This window comes from Hermetia illucens, chromosome 1, assembly GCF_905115235.1.
Source record: "Hermetia illucens chromosome 1, iHerIll2.2.curated.20191125, whole genome shotgun sequence".
Taxonomy (NCBI): domain Eukaryota; kingdom Metazoa; phylum Arthropoda; class Insecta; order Diptera; family Stratiomyidae; genus Hermetia; species Hermetia illucens.
This window is the reverse complement of record NC_051849.1, coordinates 154,029,414-154,051,521: the sequence shown is the minus strand read 5'-3', so window position 1 is coordinate 154,051,521 and position 22,108 is coordinate 154,029,414. Positions and strand designations below refer to the sequence as shown.

Sequence of the window (22,108 nt, the reverse complement as noted above, 5' to 3'; positions counted from 1 at the left end):
AATCCAGAATGCCCACTGGAAAATATGAACCAAAACGTCAGCAGGATTTTTTAAACCGCATCAAGAAGAGCCTGACTTTTATAGTATGAATACTTTTGTGTTAGGAAAAATTACCACCTGGAGAAGCTAAGGACATACACCTGAACTTGTGCAAAGCAGGTCCATGCAAATGGGAGAATGATGGTAGGCCGAAGTGCCTAGAAAATAAGGACCATTCAAGGGGCAATTTGTGGTCCAAATCTCATATTGCGTTCTGAGTATATCGTTACGACCTTGAATGAAGCACTCTAACAAGACCCTAATCCAATTGGATTCTCGCGCCAACGATTATTATAATATTATTTTTTTAGGATGCAGTGCAATTCCTCTTAATACCGATATTATCATTGTCATCACCGTTTCGAATGAATTTCAAGTTTATTGCCCGTGGCTCTTGTGAAAAGCAACTTTTATTTTAAATTTATATGCAATAATGAACTAAGTCCAAAAGCCTTACGTCCCATTGCTTTTGAGATTGAAGTTTTGGTAGGGTTGTTCTACTCGACCATTGACCTAGCGATATTAGCAACTTTGGTAAGTACTTACAGCATCATAAAAGGAGGAAAACAAACATATGATCCTTTGTGTAACATAATGATTAAAGAGGGTTTTTTGGCGGAAATCCTAATGACGCATTATCGTTGAATTTTTGCTAACGAGAAGACTCGGTAAACATAATACTAGAATCAAATATGTAGACATTCAAAAATATCACAAAGCCATCAGAATAGCGAGTTACAATCCGATTTTCAATTGAAACATTTCCTAATTGGGTACGCCATTAGAGTGCAATTCAAAAAGTCCCAAATTTCTAACATCCATAATTTAATTTTCCCTTTCAATTGACAATCTAACCACAGAAAACTGCATCTATTACGAATAAAAGCTAGAATAAATTGAGCTTTTCATTTTAGTCCTTTCATTTTACAACTACGACCATCACTTCCTGCCATAATGGCCAACAAAAAGGGTGGATCTCACAGAACGTTGCCATCTAAATTATCTCCTTGAATCGATGCCAATATTAAGCTAGCAGTGGGGACGAAAAAGTTAGGAAGCAATTTTTCTTAGCCCTTCAGTTCCGCCAAAAAGTATCCTTTCAAATAATTGAAGAGCTACAAACTCGTAACTCGCAAAGCATAACGTCTACGCGCGCTCTTCGCCACGGAATATAATGTGATTACTTTCCCGAGGATTTATAGTGTCCAAAAAAGAAAATTACGAGCAACGTCTATGATTACAAATCTTCATATTATGCAATGAGGCTTAAATCTAGGAGGCAAGTTGCGAGGAGGAAGGCGATAACACAATCAAGGACATTTGTTTCAGTGTGTTTTTCCGGGCACAGATTCTTCGTAGACTGAATTATGGACCACAAAATGACTCGGCTTCTATGCAGATTTCGCCGTAAATGGAAGACGGAGATTGTTTGGGGCAGAACTGTAAAGCTCTCGGGACAATACCAGCAATACTTTAAACTCTTCACCACGAAACACTTGTAAAACAACAAAGTATTGATATTGTGGAAACTACTTGAGAAAGACATTTCCTTTTCCTTGCCGGGTTTTTGCATCTGTTCCTGGCGAAATGTAATTCGCGCAAGTTGAACTCTAGTGATAATGCTCCGTGGCAGTGGCGGAAGTAATGCCAGTCCACTAGAAAGAGCTGCACCGATGAAAGAATAGATTATCCACCCTGAATAAATCAAATTTATGTGCCCCTTTTTGCCAGGATCGTACTCCCGACATTTTTTTACTCGTATATGCAATTCAAATTGACGCGTTGACTAAGTTTTTTTCAACTTTTTTATTTCGCATTCACTCCTGGTTGCAAATGAATGGTGAGAACTTTTTATTTTGAACTTTCGTGTGGAACTACAAAAACAATGTGAATTCAAAATGACACGAAGGCTGGTATCAGCGCAAAGAAGTGGTGTGTAATCAGGCTTTTGTTGATAAGCTAGGAAACTGTACAGAAAATCTGTTTATTATGACGACTTATTTTTTTCTTAAAAAGACATTTGCCTTGCCTTGCATGGTTCTTCGAACAGGATGGATGGAAGCAGATAGAAACTGATGATTCTAGTTAATTAAAAGCGTTTTTTTTTCGAATAAAATAGTTCACTTACCTGAATTTGGTTGTCCATTACTATTCGGCCGTGCTGACGGTGCTCCATCCCTGGCTTCAACCTCGAGTGCATATGCTCCCTGCTTCTCCCGATCAAATACCACCTTCGTGAAGATTTCACCGCTTTGCAGATTGATTTCGAAGAATTCTTTGCCTTCATTACGGGGTGACTCAACGATGTAATAGTAGACCTGGAAGAGCATACAAAAAATTAACCATCAGCAGTGTATCAGCACAACATCCAGGTTTTTATTGTCCTGGGAAATTTTATTACGTTAATATATAGCCTTACAATGCTCTGAGACACGAGGAGGAAAATATAAATTTTCGCCAGAGACTGATTCGCGGCTGCTGTGAGAGAGGTGGTTGGAACTCTTCCGCCATTCCTAATCATAGCAACGATATAGTTAATTATCATTTGGTTCGTGTCTCATATTTCGTGTGTCAACGTACTTCGGCCTTGTATTAATTTGGCACTCATTCCCATTCGTCGTCAAGGCGTAATGGCCACGAGTATTCATCTGAAAGCATATTACATCCTTCGGGAGGTAAGTACCAAATGGAAGTGTGCTTGAAACATTAGCGCCATTAAATTTGTGGAAGCCCTGAGAAATAATGTTTCCAAACAATTGTTTTTAACTATTGAGAGCTGTCCAGGGTCATTTGAATCTAATTCTCAATCACCTTGATAATTAAACAAAATCTAAAGCAGAAAGCCTAGCAACAGTAATTAAAGTTGAGCTTACAACGCTTAAAAATACACAAAGGTCCCTGATCCTAGTACGGAGAATCATGTTCCTGAATTTTTCTTCCAACCTCTACTGTATCTCAAATAAAACAGAGAAGGGTTGCCTAGAATTAATAGATGCGAATTATTATGCATGGCTTATGATGCGGAAAATTACTTATTTTTGTTGATATAACAGAATAAAGCACGTTTTTAAGGCTAACTTTTATGTACGAAAGTGAGAGCTAAGAACGCATTTCCATTGATCTAATTAAGTTAATTAAAATTGTCAATATACCGCATCACATAAAGACATGATTATTTTTCATCTACCCCATTCTTAGGCGCTGGGGAATTGGAAAAACCGAGAGAAAGCAGAAAGTCGGATTAAGTAGATTTAAAGCTAATGTGCCAGCAGCCCTTTGAGTAAGGAGGGATAAATCAAGAGGCTGCCGCTTGAAATTTAATCATTTTACAATTAATGAGACTGTTTTGCTTGAGATGAGTTCAGGTATGGATAAAGCTCTTCTTGGATATATAAACACAGATCGCTACCTTATGTGGTTCTTGAAAAGAGCTGTAATTATCGCTTCATTTATAATCGTAGCACGATTTCTTCCTCCTACTCCCCGAAAAGGTCACAGTTTCTTCAAGTTCAGGATTTATGACAAAAAATTGAAATGCAAAATTTAATGGTTAATGCAGGCAAGGAAGCATTCCACACATGCGAAATGGCGTCAGCTAATTCTTTATAGAGTGGGCCTTATATCTGGTAGTTTTTTTACAAAGGAATAAATTACTATGTTCCAAAATAAACAAATGAAATTTATGGCGATTAAGTCAACTTTGCTAACTTTGCATATATGCACATTTCCTTCTCCTACTATTTAGCATCCTTCAACGTCTCTATTATCCTCTTTTCAAATTCCTAAATCCCATTAAACAAAAACATTAAAATATTTTGTTCATTTATAAATTATTTTCTGTGAAATTTTCATCACAAAACCCTCTCATCTTTAAATTTCACGAAATCCTAAAATCTCTTCAAACGTTATTCAATTATATAAATTTTGTCCGGATAGCTGAGTGGTTAAAGCGCAAGGCTGTCGTACGGAAGGTCACGGTTCGAATCTCACTGGTGGCAGTGGAATTTGTATCGTGATTTGACGTCAGATATCAGTCGACTCAGCTGTGAATGAGTACCTGAGTCAAATCAGGGTAATAATCTCGGGCGAGCGCAATGCTGACCACATTGTCTCCTACAATATACTGTAGTGTACCGTTACGGTCTTGAATGAAGTGCTCTAACACACTTCAAGGCCCTGATCCAACATGGATTGTTGCGCCAACGATTATTATTATTATTAAATTTTCAAAAATTAAAATAATCAGTAACATCTTTCTTTGTCTTCGCTATACATTTCATCAACCGGCCATAAATATGCCCATGCTGATTTGTTACCAAATGTATTTTTGCCTAGCGGATCATTTGCTGGACGCATGCTGCGCCTGGGATTGCTTTTGTTTTGGATGCACTGAAAATTTCGCGCTTGTATTCGAAGAAAGTACCGCCAACGCTTTGCTTCTCAGTGTCAGAGGACTATCAAATGCAGCGGGAAATTGAGTTTTAGTGATCAAATCGAGTGGAAGGTGTAGCGGTAGACTTTGATCGTCAGGTCAAGTATTCGAGTTGGTTATTAGCTGATATTTAATAAACGCTCTGTCGGAGATAAAGTTCATATTGGAACAAATTTGACTGGTGGGAGTTGAATTCTGGACGTCAAGTCATACGAAGAGTAGAGCTAAATTAAAAGAGGCAAATCGTCTTTTATCTGTTACTTTTTTGAGTGAGTTTTGTTGAGATCTCGAGTGAAGGTAAATTTAGAGCGCGAAAGATTGACGACAATTTTTTAGAAGAGAGGAATTCTGAGATGTGTGACGGATAAACATGGAATAGCATCGGACGAGAGCGGGTTTCCCTTTCGGAAAAATAATCTTATAAGTTCAAGAATTCCATTGTCCATTTACCCGAAAGTGATTTGTTTGAATATTCACGAGGTTGAAATACGAAGAAACGTCCGAAACTATAGGTGAACAAATACTATCCCCTTAAGTTGCAGAAAACTGCAAAGTCGAACTCTCATGACTTTGCAGTTTTCTGCATTTAAAATGATGAAATCTCAATCATAAGGATCAGTACCAGTATTCTTTCCGACATTATCAACACGTAGAGCGACATTCATTGGCTAATTCGAGGTTTAAAAACTTTTAATTAAGACGATGTAACAAAGAAGGGTTAGAAAGTTTATCAAATTTACAATTTAAGCTACGACTTAAAAGGGAAATGGAACGTGAATCAAGATGGTTCAAAATTCTTCTCAAAAGTAAACCCAAAAAGGTTGAGAGTTCCGCGTGAGGGAGTGCTGAGTCCACGATCCACTTAATGGCAGGCCAGACCAATCAGAAACAAAAATTCTTGCTTTCTTTCTGGTCTGTTTTAGACGAGATGCCAAATTTGTATCAAATGAATGACTTGCGATTTCTTCCAGAGCAGAGGAAACTCATCAGACACTGCCTCATCTCTGCCCGACATGAATTATATTCCCGACAAAAACCGCCTAGTATATTTAGACCTAAGCTGGCCGAGGCACTTCCAGTTCCATCCACTTAATGGAGAACCGGATCAATTGGAAACAAACTTTCCTTCTTTGTTTCTTGCTCACGGACCCTCTGTTCTGGGCTAGAACCTAAATTTGCCACAAAGATACACGTTCAGAGAGAGATGATTGATACCCATGTCATGTTATGATTGTATATAAGGGGCAAACAACACCCAGTAACTACTTCGGTCATGCTGCTCGCGGTTTAGTTGTGATGCGGCGCCTGATTAGTGACCGCTGCCCTGGATGAAACCGCTAGTCGTCAATTTCTGCGCCAGGAAGGTGTAAAATAAGGCATTTTTTCTATTTTTACTATTAAAAACTTAGTCTAGCACACACTGCTATGATAAAAACCGATTTCCGAAACTTCACGTAACACTAACACTAACTGACAAGCAGTTAAGCTCGGACGATCCCATCTACTTAAAATACACAGGGGCTCATAAGTCACCTTCTCCCCCACCTATTTCCGTTAATTTTGCTATTATGGGGAAAGCACTATAAATAATACACACAGGGCGACCCATCATAATAACTAGAAGACATAATGTTCGGTGTGTAGTATATGGTCAAGTCCTTGAGGGTTTAACGTGAGCACCTGTCTTGCGACTTAATCCCACGGTCTTCTTAAGACACGGATTGATTTTGTGACCACAATCAGAGCCCCGTTGAAACAAGCAACAACGGTACCAGTCTATATCAAGTGCATGGCTTAGCATTCATACTGGTGGATGCACGATATACCTAAATCTCTACCGAAATTAGGGGGGGGGCTTGAAATTTCCTTCCTTGAACCATTTCACTCCTTCGCCCTTCACTTTTTCTTTCATTGGAAATCTTTTTTGACCAATATTCATAGATATGGCATCACAATCTGAAGGCGCTAAGCTAAAGGAATAGAAGGACTAGTTCAAAAACTCCCAACCAAAAGAGGTCTGGAATTGCCGTCTCCACACTTGCTGGGAATCAGATAGACATATTTCGCAAGAAATGATCCTAAGTGAACCATTTTCAACGAACTAACCTCAAATTGATCTCATTTTGAAGGGTATAATTGAGGCTACACGGCAGTCGAAAACCAATCCATACGCCCTTGAGCAGTCCAGCACACTTATTTTCTGATCATGCCTCGTAGTTAGAATGATAAACTTTATAAAGCTCTTTGAAGCGCCAGTTAAATGCGGTTTACAGGAGGATTGCTTTGGAAGTATGTTGTGACTTAAGAACTGTCCCAGATTATGGTGCATACACGCTAGCTACAATGACGGTGAACGTCACCGGTGACGGTAATCAATGAGATGACGCGCAACTATATCTTCCTCGGGCAGATTAAAAGGGAAGAATTGTTGAGGAGGTGGTAACAACAATGAAAGCAACATTGAGAAGGGCGATAGCGTCAGAAATACAGGGAAACGCAAGACAAGACGTGAACTATATCACGACATGGTGGGGCCGATTTAATGTAGGCTGAAGCAGAAGGGGCGAGAAAGACTAGAGCTCTGTCCACCGCGTTACATAAATCTTTGCAGTGGTTTCACGAGGAAAGCGGAAGGCATTGGGGGAGATTTTCGCCTCTTGAAGATTTCCACCTCCGAAAAAAATAGTCTGATACTAAAAGGGCTTTATTTAGTACAAAGCCAATCTGAATATTGGTCATCCGCAACAACTCATAATTTTGATGACCGGAGTTGAGTAAAGTTTTCGAGTGACTTGATAATATATTCCCAAATTCGGTGTTTCCAAAGTATCTCCTCAACTTGGAACAGTTTAATCTCGAACCCTTCCATGGTTACTTGAAGTATTTTACATTCGAGCTGCCTAAGTTCATCAATTAGACACTCCAATCGTGTGAATTTCAATATTAGTTTAAGTGTGTTGCGGAATTGAGTGAGAATAAATTAAATGAAACCGTATTCTCCGTTTTAATAACACCACTCATCTGTAGATAGCCAAGTGCAGAGCATAGAATTTTACCACTTAATATTTATGGTGAGTCTTCCCTAAAACCTGATTTAAAATAGCAGAAATGGAATTATGAAAGAAACCAACCTACATCCAAAAATTCCTTTCAAAGCCACAAAGCTCCTTTCTGGAGGAATCCCATGCGTTTAGAATTTGTACATGAAATCAATACTTTATGGAAATACATTTATAGATACATTTTCCACAAATTTAGTTCTTGTTTTGTCTTCCCTGGTGAACTCATTCTAAGTTACATTTATGAGATTTCATATACTCGAAGAAATCCTCACACTTCTGCACTGCTTTCTGGAGAAAGGATCAAACGTTTGAATGATGATTCTAATAGTATTATGTTTCAATTGAAATGTTTCTGTTTAAACCTTCTTTCTTGCTATTTTTTGGAAAATGGTAGAATCATAAGAGTTTTCCCAGAAACCAACAGTACTTTTGAATGGTTTGTTTTACTAAGGAATTTGATTTCAGTAAATAAAGGAAAATAGGACCAAAAGTTAAATTAGATATTTAAAAACCCTTTTCTTCAGTTCAAAGGGAAACTGAATTTATCGAATTATGTGATCATATTGCTTGTTATTGGTTTAATTGGAAATTTTGCACCCTTCGGGGAAAGCTTTGTTTGTAGAGCAGAAATGGAAAAATGGAGAGGCTTCGAAAAGACCTTGAAGTGTATTTTGCCCACTTAAGTTATGTAGTATGAAGTGGGTGAAACTGCCGATATATGCAGCGGATAATATACCAAGAACATCATGGTGCTTCGACAGGGACAGAGGAGCTTCTAAACCGCATGTTTGACCAAAAAATATTTAAAAATATTTAAATATTACAGTTTCAAGGACCCTGTATCTATTGGGAACAAATTCGAGATCTGCTTGAAGGAAGCATGTAAATTATTAGGGGTGCCTCTTCCGGATAACCAAAAGCTTGCATCATTTAAACGTATATTTATATTTTCCAGCGAACCGCGATCTTCCGGTGCCTAATCATCAACTTATTTAGAACGACATAATTTCAGGACCGTGCCGTCGACAATAGATTGCACACTGAAGAATGCCGTTATCCACAAGGAACTCAAGAATTCCCTGTCCTTTTGGATGGGCAAAATGATGAAAGGCAGAATAATGGAGGTAACAACAGTTCATAAGGTGGCGTTCTGGAACGGCTAATCGGCCTATCGCAGTAGTTCTTTTGGAAAAGTGAAAGGACACCATTCTGGGCTATGCTAATAATATAATATCATACTAATGTGTAGGGATAAATAAAAGAACATCCATATTCTTTTCAGGGGGATTCCAATCGATGAGTAACATAACATAAAAATTTTATATTAGCAAGGAGACATCAATGAGCAACACGGAAGACTACAAGCCAGTATATTTCAGACAGGCAGGCGGCTCTGGGAGCAACATGGTCGACAGTGGTAACCACGTTCTGATTGCAAATGAATGGAACAAATATTGTCAGTCAAACAAGTGTAGCAGAAAAGCTGTTCGCAAACTGTTTCTAGATTTTTATTAAGCTGACAACAGGGTTGAATGGTGACAGGGTTAAGATGTGGCCGTGAACGGCGAACACTGGATACCAGATGACCTTCAGTTTCAACTAGCCTTGTCTCTGCAAAAAAGGGCTGAGATCGACTTATTTTCCCCGAAAAAATAAAGGACAAGGCAATCAACTATGACAAACTTAAAACATAAAACAACATAATAGCCAAAATTAAATTTCAATCATGACGATACAACTCTAATTAAAGGGGCAATTCTGAGCTCATCGATGAAGAACCTGAACCTCGACTCAGATTCTTCACTTATTCAATTGCGAACCAATCCAATGGGAACCGAGCCCTTAACGGACAGGCCGAAACAGTCTCCTTCTGTCAGTGCTCCTAACCCCAGGCTCCAGTCGGCACCACCTGCTGTGAATAAAGTGTTACCGACAGGTAAGCACCTGCCTTTAGGCAACAAACAGCCACGGAGCCACCGACGACCAAGCTTTCGCTTGCAACCAAGGCTACAACCGTTAAACTGACTGTAAAAAGTGAACAGGGGGATAAGGAGATTCTTTGGTGCTTTACTTACTTCCTCAAGCACGTAGACAACGGTCTTAGTGGAACATTCATCGGGGCTATCCAATATATCGAAAGTAATAGGGGTAATACCGGGATGTGTTGTTATAGCCCCACTATATATACTGGGGAATTCCCAGTATCACGGCGAAAGGATCTTTCTCTCGATCCGAAATGAAGAGCCTTAATTTGAGTAACTTCAGTACTTCCTTCAACGTGGTCAGGCGAAAGGTAATAGATATCACGGTGGCACCCGCGGACATTGGAGATCTTCTCGTAGAGTGGAGACTATCAAAGAATATTACATTATAGGATCACAGGCACAACGATTTCGTTATCGGCATGGATCCACCTACAACAAATTCATTTTGGAAGCCACACAAGACAGATTGGGCGACGTACAAAAGAGAAATAAGCCCCCAAGCTACGATCCTGGGAGGTGTATCAAGCAACCCAAATGATCGCAACTAGCATAAGAGAAGCTTTCGAAGAGAACTCAAACGCCAAAGAAGGGTTAAAAAACCATGGCAAAGGTGCTCCTCAACCGAAGGCGCCTTCAATTATGCCTCATTCGCAGTGATTTGTGACGCCGGAAGAAGCAATGGAAGCGATCCTATTTTAATAAGTTGGATGCTTGACATACAAGAGTTGAGAAACATTCACATCCTCGTGGGAACAGTTAGGAATTGCCCACAGCACTAAACAGCAACAACACATGAAGCCAGCTGATGTTAAGATGTCACCAGATCCTGCTAAAATCTCGCCGACTGAATGAAGTATTCCTGATGTGGATGTCGGGGCTCTCAAACATTGCTGGTAATGAGGAAGCTGACAATCGTGGGGCCAGGACCAGCTTTTAGCATCTGGCCATCTACTATGAAGTTTACTCAGCAGGGTAAAATTGCCAGGATTCACACAGTAGAATGGAGAAATTTGAACTTCAACCGGCAATCGAAGATCTTTCTGAAAGAGTCCGGAGTTTCTGGAGCGGCATTTTTGTTGCGCTTTAAAAAGTGTTTCACTATTACATCTTCGAAGGGAAATTCTATCCAAGTCGTTTCTAGTTTAGATTTCTGCGGATGAGAAAACTCGAACCATCGTTGAATAAATAGAATTTCTGATTTATAAACGGTGCATTAAGATGTGCATTCACCGCAAAAAACACCTTCGGAATGCGTGAGATGACCGGAAAATTTGCGGGCTACGCTCTTCTCTAAAGTCAGATGTACTCATAACTATATAATCAAAGGAAGTCTTTGCTACTTCCCAAAAAGGAAGTGAAAATGTTTGCTCAACTCAATGAAAAAGTAACACCTTATATGCAGCTCCAAAGAACAGTTCAAGAAAGTGCAAGCTTTTTCAAAAATAATTGTCTTCTGTCTACAGGAGACGTTTATACTAAATTCCAGTTGACCAAAACTTCCCTCTAATTTGTTAATTAAACAACAGAAACTATCCCCAAAAATTAATTTCAGCATTCCTTGAAAAGTTTCTCAAGTTTTTGGTTGCTATCTTCTCACCATCAACCAGTACATCCTCTGTAACACGGTGCAATGCAGGTCATCGTCTAGGCTGCAGCCAATGCTATAAAGTATACATCATTACCAGTCGGCTCCTTGCTAGACGCTTTGATGAGTTGCAATTTCCTGCTTGCACTAATTCGCCCAGAAGCTTACCGGATTGCAGCAAAACAAAAATATCTAGTTACACCAATCTCCTTATGCAACTCCACGTATAGGACGTAACGCCTTACACTAGCCACACTAGTGCACCCCTAGGATGAGGGAAAACACCAGCACTAACAACATATCGCAGTGCTGCAATTCGGTACTGGGATTCATCCGTTTGTTTAGTGAACAAGTTTGTAGTTTTTCCTCACTGTGTACACATTGCGGATAGAAAGACATCGCCAAGAGAAGACTCGCGCGAACAAAGGGATCAGATCACCACGCAGTCCAGGACCAGGATGAATACACGAAAATAGGGGACAGAGGAAAACAATTTAAACACCTCCCAGAATAAATAGGAATTTCCACAATGCTGCCTCACTTCTGAAGTTACCCCTTTGCTGAAGGTTAAAACAGTGGTCGATTTTATCTGGCGAGCTGAATCCCGTGTACGAATAATACGAATGGTTTGTTGACGGTGGTTGGTTAGCGGGAACAGTTGAAATGAAATTGGTAAAGAAAATGCTATGGAATGGATTCAACAGTACAACCCACACTAATGGAAGTTGTGGTCAGGGAGCAGAGGGCCACAACAACTGCCACAGTGCGACTTGTGGAAAGTGAAATCTTATGGTGTGATAATCGTTGGGCGGGAACTCTCCTCGGAGATAAAAGATTTAATCATTTTTGAGTGGAGATGAAAAGTTATTGATGTTTATGAAAATTAGTAGTGCAGCTACTTTAATTTTGTAACTCTTGTAATATTTCTGTCGTGACAAGACAAAATAATATTCAAATTCATCCTGTCAGATAAACGATCTCCATTTGTCTCCAAAGCCACTCCTTGCTCAAGTGCGGCCTGGAGATAAGTATACTCCTTCAAAGCAGCCCAGAAGTTACTTGAATAAATATGATAACATCTCATCATCCTGACAACTAATTCCTACAAATTTAAATGAACGTCTTTGAATACAAATAGGAAACCACGAATACAAAGAATCAACTTCTAATTTATAATGGCTCCGAGAGGTCGTAAAGCTCTTTGTTCGCAAAGGTCGTCCTTAAGCACCAATTTATATTGCCCCACAACAGTGCGGATTATAAATGAAGGAAAACAATAAAACAATTTTATGAAAATGAAACCCCACAATCATCCAGTTATAGCTAATAAATTATAATCGCAAAAATAGGAATAGGATTATTCATTATCCAGGATCCGTTCTTTGCCCCCAAGCGAACTCTAACTGCTCTACCGCCATGTTTATTAATTTTAACCATTTTCTCCGAAATCTGGTTGGAATTAGATTAAAGTCCAATTTGTTGATGGATTTAAGATGTGTAGGATGAAGCAAAGATGCAAAAGTACATGGAAATAAGTTGAAAATCTACTTCTAAACAGCATGAAAAGCGTTTCGATGTGTCTGCATGGATCGACAGATTATTATGCACAGGATTTCAATCACAATTTCCATTAGGAAGTGCGAACATGTTTCAGTGCATGCAAGAACATCAGAAGCAATGATAGAGGCTCTGTAGAGACTGGAAAATCAATGGGTGCACTCTTATGATTACAAATCGAATTCCTTCAATCTGAAAGCTCTGCTCGAATCAAATATAGTAAAGATTGAAAGATTATAAATCAATAGCAAGCATGCGAGCACACTCCCTACGTACCATTACGTACAGGTTCATGCTATTTCCCTATAAATCATTTTTATCGAAATTACCATATCCATCAAAAGGATGTAAAAGTCGAAAATTTTCATAGTTCCGATATCAGGGAAATCAATCTTTTAAGAGAGATTTGACTGAGGGGAAGAATAGTCTTTGTGCCTTATGGAAAATGGAATTTTCAAACGTGAAAAGTTTTCCATCTTATACAGAGGACTTAAAAAGGGAAGAAAAGTTCGTGGCGCGATTGGGAATATGCGGAATTTGGATTAGTGATGAAGATTAAATGTAGATGAAAGGTAGTGGTTAAGTCCTGGATAATGCAAACAATCCATATGAAAAGTTACTTGGGAAAATCAGTAGCATTTCGCATTGCTTCAGGCATTCATTTATGTTTCCAGTTACAATTTAGTAGCGTCAATTATAATCATGTTTATTGTGAAAAGCATTCCCGATAGGTAGCCAATATGGTTTCCTCGAGGCAATAATGAACTCACGAGCTCTATTTGTCGGGTTATAACTCCCAATAGAATCTACAAATCCTTCTTGCAGCAGAGTTCGCCAGTAATTGCAATCAGAGCCAATATTGTCGAATGCGCTCATATATATGCACACACGTCTGTTTAGATTGGTAACAGGTACAAGGATGCAGGAGCTACCCACTTACCTGATTATTTGGAAATGTTCCATCCTTGTCGATAGCGTTGACTTGTGTAACTTTTGTACCAATCGGTTCGCCCTCCAACACCGTTTCCTGTTCACGTTCTGTAAATAATGGTATTTCATCGTTAACGTCTTCAAGCATTATATAGACTGTAGCTTCGGATGCTAGCTGCTGGGCGCCATTGTTCTGTAAGATTAGACGAGAAACGAGAATTAGTTTAATTTATAATTCAAATGACAATGATAGGTAAAGACATTATTCTCTACTGATGTGGTTTTGGAGGAATCAGTTTCTTTTCGTTGAGCGGTGCGTTAGTATCAGATGTCGCACGATAAAGTACAGAAACATCAAACGACAAGTAGTTCGCAGAACTGGTTTCTGTTGACTATGCGAGAAGTCAATCCACATACATATACTGATCGAACTAAGGCGTTCAATATTCGAAGTACATAAACAACATTCACCGTACAAATTTTATCAACAAAAAATAACGTAGTTCGGATTGAGGCAATTCACTTTTGAGATAGGAGACCTTTCTGAGAAAATCTGCTGGCTTTAACATGTCTGGCATATCCAACTGAAAATTCTAGTATTTCCCTTCGATATTCAATATGTTACAGACTGCAATTATAATGTATTAACGTAAGTCGTATTTAATTGAGCAAATTTCGCTCCAAATTCAAGAAACGAATCATCCTCTATTGCCCAAGCTGTGAGAATTGTTGTTCGAGATAATAAATTCACAGAGAGAATAATTTATTCGGCCACAATAACATGTCAGTCATCGCTCAATCATTGGAATTAGACGTGTCTTCATTGAAATAAATATTACTTTTATTACCAAAGCTTGCAAATGGTGCAACTTCCAAGAGGCGATAATGGAGCAGTATACCATATTTTATGTTCATAGAGACGTCAGAAATTTGAAATAATTTTTTCAATCCAGCTAGCAACTTCTTGGAAAAAGCTTAACTTTCAAACCTGCTCCTAAATGTTATAATCCACCATTTTTAAGGTTTTGTTGAAAACGAGACCTTATTAAAATCATTGTCTGCCTGCAACACGCACTTTTTTCAGAAACAATTGGACTCATTGATATGAAATTTGCCAGAAAGGTTGGAGCTGTCAACCCCACGCACACGGTGAATTACACCGTTACATGCAAAATATAGGTGAACATTTTTTTTCACCGAATATAGCCATGGTGGGATATTGTAACGAATGATATTTTCAGATCTAGATAACATAGACATGTACTACTACAAGTTTTTTTTCAGATTTTCCGGTTGGGTAGTTTCTCCGAATAGGTCCTTAAAATAACTGACCAATTTCGGAACCCCCACTTGTCCCCTTTACAACCAATGTCGAAACTAATATTTGACACACCTTTCATTTGACACTCCACCTGTTACGTGCATGAGTAACACCCTTAGATTTAACGTAGAGCAATTCACTGTATATGTGGGAGTTCACAATTTTCGTGTCAATGGATGTGAACCTTTCTGAGAAAAGTGCGTGTGACAGGCAGAGAGAGAGAGGCGAACAGAGGTTGAACCAATTTTGATAAGATTTTCCTTTCAATAATAGCTTAAAAATCAAACAACAAACAAGCGGGACCCCGTACCACAGACAAACTGGTCCATCAGACGGAGGCACATATCTGTAACAAGATAGCTGGGAAGTCATGCAGTGGAGCCAAGGTCAATATTGCTCTACTATGCAGACCGCAACCAACAAATCTCCTTGTTCAAAAAGTAGAGACGAGCGACATCAAGAAGAAGACAGGGTTCAGCGACGCAGACGCTAAACAAATCCAAACCTTAGGAAAGTGTATATCTCGAGGAGGTCAAGAGTGAAATAAGAAGCCAGGAAAATAACCCTTAATAATACGGTAAAGAGTATTCGACTGGCCATACTGCCGAAAGTATTTCCGGAGAAAATATTCGTGAGAAGCTGGAAATAATAGAAGACCCCATCGTCATGAAAATGTGTGAAGGATGGAATACAAAGCTCGTCTTCACCGCTATAACCTCTCAACCTGGTTTTAAACTGCGATACGTAGGACACGATGGACTGGCTTAGGATTACAGTTTTATGTCATGATGGAAAGAAACGGAATTGTCGACCATATATACTATACCCACACATGGTTACATTTCCGAAGCCGCAGCGATTGAGACGGGGAAGCTTCTACGCCTCGTCATCACATAAAACATGAATCTCCACACAAGGCTATGGAGAGTTTTCGGAAGCAAGGAGGAAAAGGGAAACTCCTTACGATCGGAGTTTATGACCGACCCTTGGAGGCAATCACACGTCGCAATTGCCTCATCAATTGCAGATTTGCTAGCATGCCTGTGCACGTGCCCAGGGAGAATTCAAGACAGGATGCTTCGCAGGACACATCGGGTAGAAAGCCTACCGAGTTCTCCGAAGGAATCGCGAAGGTTGAAAGCCCATTACGCTCGGTAACAGCCCTACACTATAACACTTCCCTCATCAGTTTTACTTTTCAGATTTTTCATTTTTACTGTTCAGATTTTTCGGCTCCAATTTTGTGTTAAGCTGTCTCTGGGCTTTTACTTTTCCATCGCATTCAATTTAGACTCTCCGGGAGAGAGTACATCACCCCAAAACTTGCAATCTTCATTAACATAAGTTTTATTCCGTGTAATACGTCAATTTTACAGAGATGGAAGTTCTCTAGTGTAAGGCTATTACACAGCGAATGGCATAAGGAATGTGAAGAATATGAATGCGAATATGCACAGCAGTATTTAAAAAAAAAAATATGTATTCAAGCGCAGAGAAATTAAGTGCTTGTCAAACATTCAAGATATGCCCGGACAATAACCCAAAACATAAAGCGTGAAAAATACGCGTGTAGTAGTTTTTAATTGTATGATTCTACTCGAAATCTGACCGAACTACCCAAACTGCAATATTATTGAGAACCTGCGAGATTATGTAGACAATAGGCTTCACGAAGTTCCCATTTTGAATAAAAATCCCTCGATAGAACGTCTAATTAAATAATAGAAAAAAATTCCAGCCGAATATGTCTAGCGTTTGGTCGAGACCATGCCACGTAGAGTGAATGCTCATTGTTACGAAGTATTAACTACTAATTTTTTTGAATTTTTCATTATTGCAACTATTTAAGTTATCCTCTTTCTTGTATATTTCCACCGATGGTGTCCGAATTCTAGTTTTGCTCACTGTATCTCTTGAGTAACTGTAACCAAACGGTGTCCATCCATACCCCAACAAGGGGAAGGGAAGTCCCCCCGCTGTTACTATTACTACCAATACTGTGAGAAAGCTCGAAAATATGTTACAAACAGTTCATCCCCCCGCAGCAGGAAGATTAGAATAGCATTTTATTGTAAGGATAATTAACCTTAATTTATGTAAAATTTATATCAACCACGGCTTCACATTTTCACTACATGTTTCACATAAAAGTGCCACAATCGTAAATACATCGATAACATAGTCTGATCCAGTGCATCCAAGATGTCAGATCGAAGTGTTTTCAAGGGTGCAGACTAATTTCGAATAAGCTTCGACAGCACAATGGCGAATTTGAGCCAATAATCTCCCAAGGAATTAGTCAGCCCTACAGCAGTCACAGGCCTGAAGAGATCCTCTGTAAATTATCCTCAATCATACAACCACTTCGGGCAAGCCTCCGTTTGTAAGCAAACATGATTTCATCTATAACTTGTAAGTTTACAAAGTTCTAACCGTTTTAGGTCTCACTATAGCCTACAAGCCAAGAGGAAACAAAAAACGCCGTCATCAACACATATTTCCTTTTGGAAATTTTAACTTTCCTTCTATGCAAAGCAGAGTGGGCTTTTGAACCATACATTGTTATCGCTCTCCGGGAACTCCAGTTCTGTTTTATAGGCACGATAGACGATATTTAGGTAGCATCAGCGACGAGAGGAGCATATCAATGTTGCCAACTGTTTATATTGGGCCTCAATAGGAATTAAAAAAGAAATCCTTAAGTACCACAAATCAATTTGTGAATCAACTCAGAGATTTAAGGAGTGGTTCGCTTTACACCCACTATTGATCAAGGTAAAAGATAGGGGTCCAATTTCTTGAAATTGTGAGTTCGAACAAGCTTTCTCTAAAACTCGATGGCAACTGACTAATGCCACAGCTTTCACTATCTGCCCAAAGACGTCATTTTCGCATTTACAGTGACACCTCAGACATCGAAATGAGGTCTGTCCTCGAGCAGCTCAACATTGACAAATTTTTCCATAGAGGGTCGCAGGCAATTTACAACAGTGTTTAGTTTTTAAAGTAACCTTATCGAGGGCAGAGGGTAGGTGATAACAGCAGGCGCTAACCGAAAATCTGGAGCAAATTCGGGAAAACTTCGTCCCACTATTTACCCTAACTCGTCGTGCTTTAGGCCGCTTTACTACCAAGACTTACCACACTGAAGACAAGGACAACTTTACGGTGAACACCTTGTCATGAATATCTATTATCGATATATTTATCTCTTTCACTGCCGAAGAAACAGCTTTTGTACTTTTCTCGTTTCTAAGAAGAGAATCTGCAAGAGATTTTAGACAGAAGTTTCATCTAGTCAGTGCTGCTTGGCCTACTGTAACACCCAGAGCGAAGGTATACATCCAATCACCTCCTTGAGGTTAAGGAAACCCATTGTCTTTCATACCCGAGTAATGTTCAACGAAAAAATGTATCCAAAGGAAATTATTTTGACCTTCCATAATAAAAAAATGAGTTTGGACACACTAAACTCCAACATAAGCACATAATTGTCGTAAAAACGCTTTGAACATATTTAGATTGCCATTGTCGATTCTATTATATAATCATTTGTGTTTAAACAATGATTGAAAGATTGGCTATCTGACCAGAGGTAGAATTGATCGCAATGATCTTAGATGCATCCTGCAAAATACAGAGTCCCCCGGCAAATAAGCACAAGCCTCCTTCAAATGGATTGCATGATCGATGGTACCGCTCCCTAAAAGTGTCCTTCAAGTTCCTTAATAAAGATCTAGATTAGAGTGACATCTTTCCGGGTGTGCTAACCTGTTTTATTTTTTTAAGCCACGGACAGAAAAGTCGAAAATTATTTAAAAAATCTAAAGTTTTCCCTCCCATAAATAGATAAACGTTATAAGTAGTAAAATTACAGGGGGAACTTTTTCTCGACACTGCAAAGCACCAATAACGAAAGGAAACTACATTAAAAAAGAAACAAATCGGATATCCTTCGCCTTCCTTTCTCTTTCGCAAGGAATCGAAAATCCACGCTACAAAATATCAATTTGGATACGCCGAATTAGCTTGATTGAATATAACCTATGTTGTCAAGTTCCGTAGATTCACCTCCATCACCTACCCCAACTTGGTGGCGAAGCCAGGAAATTGAAATTGGTGGCATAGTTGACTGAAAGTATATGGTAGCATTCTTAGGGGGAATGAAGTGAATGATTTCACTTCCGCTGCTCAAGCAGAAGAACTCGGGGTATCGTTAGTAATCCTTTCGCCGTCGAGCATCGAACGTTTTATCATCGAAAGATCAGGATTTCATCATCATTAATCAGGATGACAAGATCGGCCTACGGCTAGTCAAATCCAAAAATACCTACCCTCTTCAAAGAATATTCCAGTTTTTGACTCCTCTCTTAAGAAAAAAAGGTGGAACTTAGGTTACTGGTTAACCCGGGTGCTGTTGTGTCAACGATCCGACGAATATGCCCAAGATAAACCACTTAAAAGCTCCAGTTATTTAACAAGAGTAACAATTGTTACGTTGTTATGAAGAAAAGATGGTGGTGGACTTTGCGACTCTACGGGGGCTAGGCAGTTTCAATTTCTTCGGCTCCCCCTTTACATTGGCGGTCAAAAAAGGAAGTTCACGAAATGTACAACACAACCTGCGGCTGTTGATGAAGACAGAGTGAGTAAGAGAATCCGCATGAAATCGGATAACGCTTCACCTTACCAATAAACAAGTCGGAATACCGGAAGCTCGCGCTTCGGGTATAAAGGTTTTGTGTTATGTAAGAGACGCACATTTCTCTGTCCGTATATAGCTACAAATCCAACATAATCCTTCATATTTTTCCAAACTACGAGACACACGTACATATTAGAGCCATAGATATCATGCTCACCCTAAACAAACTGCTTATTACCTGCTGTACACATATATGCACATATCTAAATTTATCGTACCCATATTTCCGATTTACGTCTTATATCTATCTGAATTAGGCACTAGCCGCAAAGTTCATTAGCACGCATATATTATATACCTACATATACACATGTCTGGTTGACAAATAACTAAAAAACTAAAACAAAATAATTGTCTGCGGCCCAATTCATAAAAATTCATTTCGTTGTGGTATTGACGAATTGATATGTGATGATGACGTCATGCGGGTTGTAGAGTGCACGAAATTCACAAAAAATTGTAAAGTTTCACCCCCAATAACTTTGTTAATAATAGTTGGATTTTCTTCAAACTTGACCAAACTGTGCATTATATTCTTCGTTACACTCATGCCAAATTTTGTATTTCTGGGATGAACATAAGGGGGGGTGCCGGGTAAATTTCTAAAATGTGGAAATATACTATTATTAACTTTATTTGTGCAGGTATCGGAACCGGATATATTTTGAGGCCTAGATTTCGTAGAGATGCACCACTGTGATTTTTTCCAGATTTTTCGGTTGGATAGGTTCTGAGAACGAGACCTGTTACACTTTTTGTGGGTCATATTTTCAACCCTAACTCCCCTATGTTTCATCTAATATCAAATATTGAACCACATTCGAAAAGTACTAATTGAGACCTTTCATTTGATACCCTACTTGGCTACATTCTGTGAAAAAAAAATTTGCACCCTCCATTGACATGTACGGAGAGCCCCCCCTTAAACTTAACGCAAGATGGCGCCACTTACTGCATGTAAAGGGATCACCAGATTACATACTCTCACCAATTTTCGTGACAATCGGTCTAGCCGTTTCCGAATAAATCGGGTGTGACAGACAAACAGACAGACAGACAGACAGACAGACAGACAGACAGACAGACAGACAGACGGACAGACGGACAGACAGACACCGTCACCATTCTAATAAGGTTTTGTTTCACACAAAACCTTAAAAAACTGACTTCATCCTTTGCAACCGTGATTAAGAATGATATCAATACGAAGGGAACCTTATCATGCATTTACACCATTAATATTGTAAATGGCTGTAAAAATAGAAGCCCCGTTTAGACAGTAGTCTCTCGTTCTACTGCAACATGAAAAATAAAGAGATCAGGCCACATATCATTATCAATATGGCTAAACATGTTGGAAGAGTCAAATTAGCAAACACCCCAAGTTCCGCACAAGAAAGCAAGATTAGATATTTGGGCACATGTTCACATTGACATTATCGGTCCTATTTCAACAATCATTGGCACTGATCAACGACTTTACGACCGCAGATACATTCTAAACGATACACACTCTATGTGTCTCAGCCCGCATGAAGGGAATGCTCCCAAAAAAACCCAGACCTGAACCCACGGGAGGAGAAAACCCGGGCAGGTCAGGAGTGAAGGCAGGACCCAGGAAGCCCGGCATTAGCTATGCTAGTGCGGTCAAGGGCATTCTACTGGCCATACTGCCAAAAAGGTTTCCCGAGCAAATACTCACTCGGGAGGAACAGGAAATCATTGAAGAACTTGTCGTCAAGCAGATGATCAAGGGTTGGACGTCGAAACTGGTGTTCACCGGGATACGCTTTCGACCAGGCCTTATACTGGTGGACTGCGCGACGGAAGGTACCGCAGAATGGGTTAGAACCATAATTCCTAGATTGCCAGGCTGGGAAGGGGTGGAACTGTCAATATGTGCTGGAGATGATATACCAGGAGCCCACATGGTGACAGTTTTTCTCCCAAAGGCCGCGGCAATAGTAACAGAAGACCCTATGAGACTCCTAATTGCTCAGAACGAAGATCTCCATACTCGACTATGGAGAGTCTTCAGAAGCAAGGTGGAGGGAAAGGGTAAACTCCTCACGATCGGGGTAGATGACCGATCCCTAGAGGCAATTAAACGTCGGAGTTGTCATATCAACTACCGATTTAGCAACATACACGTGCATGTGCACAAGGAAAAGCCAAGGAAAGAGACCTCGGAGGAGGCATCGGGTGGAAAACTTACCGAGGTCCCTGAAGAAGTCGCGGAAGCCATAGAGGCGGAAAGAACGGGATCAACCAGGGAAATAGACCTGCTGCCCAGTGAAGAGCAGAAGCTGGACGACCTAGACCTAGGACTCCTAGGGCTCAGGGTAGACAGCGACGCGCAGGAAAGCGCCATGTTGGAGGAGGAGGGTAACACTCCGACAGTGGAGAAGAGCTCCAAACAATAACGGAACCAATGGCCAGCACTAGGATACCCCAGATAAACCTCCACCATGCGAGAGCTGCATCTGCAGTGA

The 22,108-nt window shown here is 39.7% G+C and overlaps 1 protein-coding gene across 7 annotated transcripts in view; it reads right to left on the bottom strand.

The window, feature by feature from the left end:
- LOC119647833 (neural-cadherin) overlaps window positions 1-22,108 on the bottom strand; it is a 1,165,868-nt gene that overhangs the window by 721,055 nt on the left and 422,705 nt on the right. For all 7 annotated transcript variants that reach the window (XM_038049090.1, XM_038049099.1, XM_038049114.1 and 4 more), the window contains 2 exons: window positions 13,601-13,783; window positions 2,168-2,357 (listed from right to left, as the gene is read on the bottom strand). In XM_038049090.1, coding sequence (XP_037905018.1) covers window positions 2,168-2,357; window positions 13,601-13,783 — 373 coding nt within the window. The remainder of the gene's footprint in view (window positions 1-2,167; window positions 2,358-13,600; window positions 13,784-22,108) is intronic.